The 2,424-nt window shown below is 37.1% G+C and overlaps 1 protein-coding gene across 1 annotated transcript; it reads left to right on the top strand.

Moving 5' to 3' along the window:
• Positions 1-462: 462 nt before the first annotated feature.
• Positions 463-2,424, top strand: LOC131606918 (high-affinity nitrate transporter 2.1-like). Its single transcript, XM_058879007.1, has 2 exons — positions 463-1,316; positions 1,405-2,424. The coding sequence occupies exons 1-2, from the start codon at positions 507-509 to the stop codon at positions 2,173-2,175; spliced, it is 1,581 nt and encodes a 526-aa protein (XP_058734990.1). The 5' UTR covers positions 463-506; the 3' UTR covers positions 2,176-2,424.

The following is a 2,424-nucleotide window of genomic DNA, read 5'->3' as shown; positions in this document are numbered from 1 at the left end:
AGAAAATATGACATAGAATACAAAATGAAAATAGTATATTGATAGATGAAAAATCAGAGTCAAACACGTTAACGTGAATCAAATAAAGAGGTGAAAATAAAAACAAGTGAAAATTTGGTTTAGTGGAAAATTTGGATCTTATAAAATTGGTTTAAAGACAGATCCTTCTAATTAGAGGCAAAGCGCTGAATAATCGTACATATAAATATTATTTGAGTACATTCAAGTAATTAAGAATCTCTATCACAATTGATGATATCACCAACATGAACCTTTGGGATATACCATGAGCTCTTTCCCTTAGTCAGAAGAAGCGGCGAAATAGATTATGTTAATTAATCATGTTTTGTTTAATTAACCATTGGGAACTCAATTGGCTCTTAGTTACATTGTCAACGCTTTTCTTCCATACTATAAATACAACACACTCCTTTCTTCATTCTTCACAACCAAACCAATTCATTCATCACTTCCATAACTATCACTCATTCATTCATTACTCAACAATGTCTGATATTGAAGGATCACCTGGAAGTTCCATGCATGGAGTTACTGGAAGAGAACAAACCTTCCTTTCATCCGTTGCTTCCCCAATGGTTCCAACTGACACCACTGCCAACTTTGCATTACCAGTTGATTCCGAACACAAAGCCAAAGTTTTCAAACTCTTTTCACTAGCTAATCCACACATGAGAACCTTCCATTTATCATGGATTTCTTTCTTCACTTGTTTCGTCTCCACATTCGCTGCAGCGCCATTAGTCCCCATCATCCGCGACAACCTTAACCTCACGAAAGCAGATGTTGGTAACGCTGGGGTCGCTTCCGTTTCAGGTAGTATTTTCTCAAGGCTGGCAATGGGTGCAGTTTGTGACCTACTAGGTCCACGTTACGGTTGTGCTTTTCTTATTATGCTAACTGCACCAACAGTGTTTTGCATGTCATTTGTTGAAGATGCTGCTGGTTATATAGCAGTTAGGTTTATGATTGGTTTTTCATTGGCAACATTTGTTTCATGTCAATATTGGATGAGTACAATGTTTAATAGTAAGATAATTGGTCTTGTGAATGGTACTGCTGCTGGTTGGGGTAATATGGGTGGTGGTGCCACTCAACTTATTATGCCTTTGGTTTATGAATTGATTAGAAGAGGCGGTGCTACTCCTTTTACTGCTTGGAGAATTGCCTTTTTTATCCCTGGTTGGTTGCATGTTATCATGGGTATTATGGTTTTAACATTAGGCCAAGATTTACCTGATGGTAACCTTGGTGCTTTACAGAAGAAGGGTAATGTTGCTAAAGACAAGTTCACTAAGGTTAGTTATAATTACTTCCTTAATTTGAACAATTCTAGTAAAATTTGAAAGTAATTAATTAATTTTGTTTTGGATTTTTTGTTTTCAGGTGTTATGGTATGCTATAACAAATTACAGGACATGGATATTTGCGCTGCTTTATGGTTACTCAATGGGAGTTGAATTAACCACTGATAATGTCATTGCTGAGTATTTCTATGACAGATTTAACCTAAACCTACACACAGCTGGAATCATTGCTGCATCCTTCGGAATGGCGAACCTAGTTGCTCGTCCTTTCGGAGGATATGCATCCGATCTTGCAGCGAGATTATTCGGCATGCGAGGAAGACTATGGACGTTATGGATTCTCCAAACTCTTGGAGGAGTTTTCTGCATATGGTTAGGTAGAGCCAACACGCTTCCAATTGCAGTACTGTCCATGATTCTGTTCTCAGTAGGAGCACAAGCGGCATGTGGTGCAACATTTGGAATCATTCCTTTCATTTCGAGAAGATCTTTGGGTATTATATCAGGTTTAACTGGTGCAGGTGGGAACTTTGGTTCTGGATTAACACAGTTGATATTTTTTTCAAGCTCGAAATTTTCGACATCAACGGGTCTTTCCTTAATGGGTGTAATGATTGTAGCATGTACACTTCCAGTGACTCTTGTTCATTTTCCACAGTGGGGTGGAATGTTGTTTCCAGCATCAAAAGAGATAAATGAAGAACACTATTACACTTCAGAATGGAATGAGGATGAAGTACAGAAAGGGTTGCATCAACCAAGTCTTAGGTTTGCAGAGAATAGTCGATCTGAGAGAGGAAAGCGTGTGGCTTCTGCAGTAACACCCCCAAATACAACTCCTAACCACTAGCTAGCTGTTCAATCCACTTGTTTAAGTTGTAAGGGTTAATGGATTTGTCTGTTTGAATAAGTTAAGTTTTCTTTTTTCAACAAAAGAGAAAGTTCTAAAAGGAAATAATATTGGTGTAATGTTTTACACCGTTGAAAATCCTATATAGGTTTGGTGTATTTTCTCTTTGAAGTGAATCATTACTTTAAATATAAATTAGTAAGATACATTGAGTTGTCATATATGATAATTAGACATTGAATATTCTGT

The sequence above is a fragment of the Vicia villosa genome, linkage group LG5 (assembly GCF_029867415.1).
Source record: "Vicia villosa cultivar HV-30 ecotype Madison, WI linkage group LG5, Vvil1.0, whole genome shotgun sequence".
NCBI lineage: Eukaryota > Viridiplantae > Streptophyta > Magnoliopsida > Fabales > Fabaceae > Vicia > Vicia villosa.
This window is presented reverse-complemented; position numbering and strand designations above follow the sequence as displayed.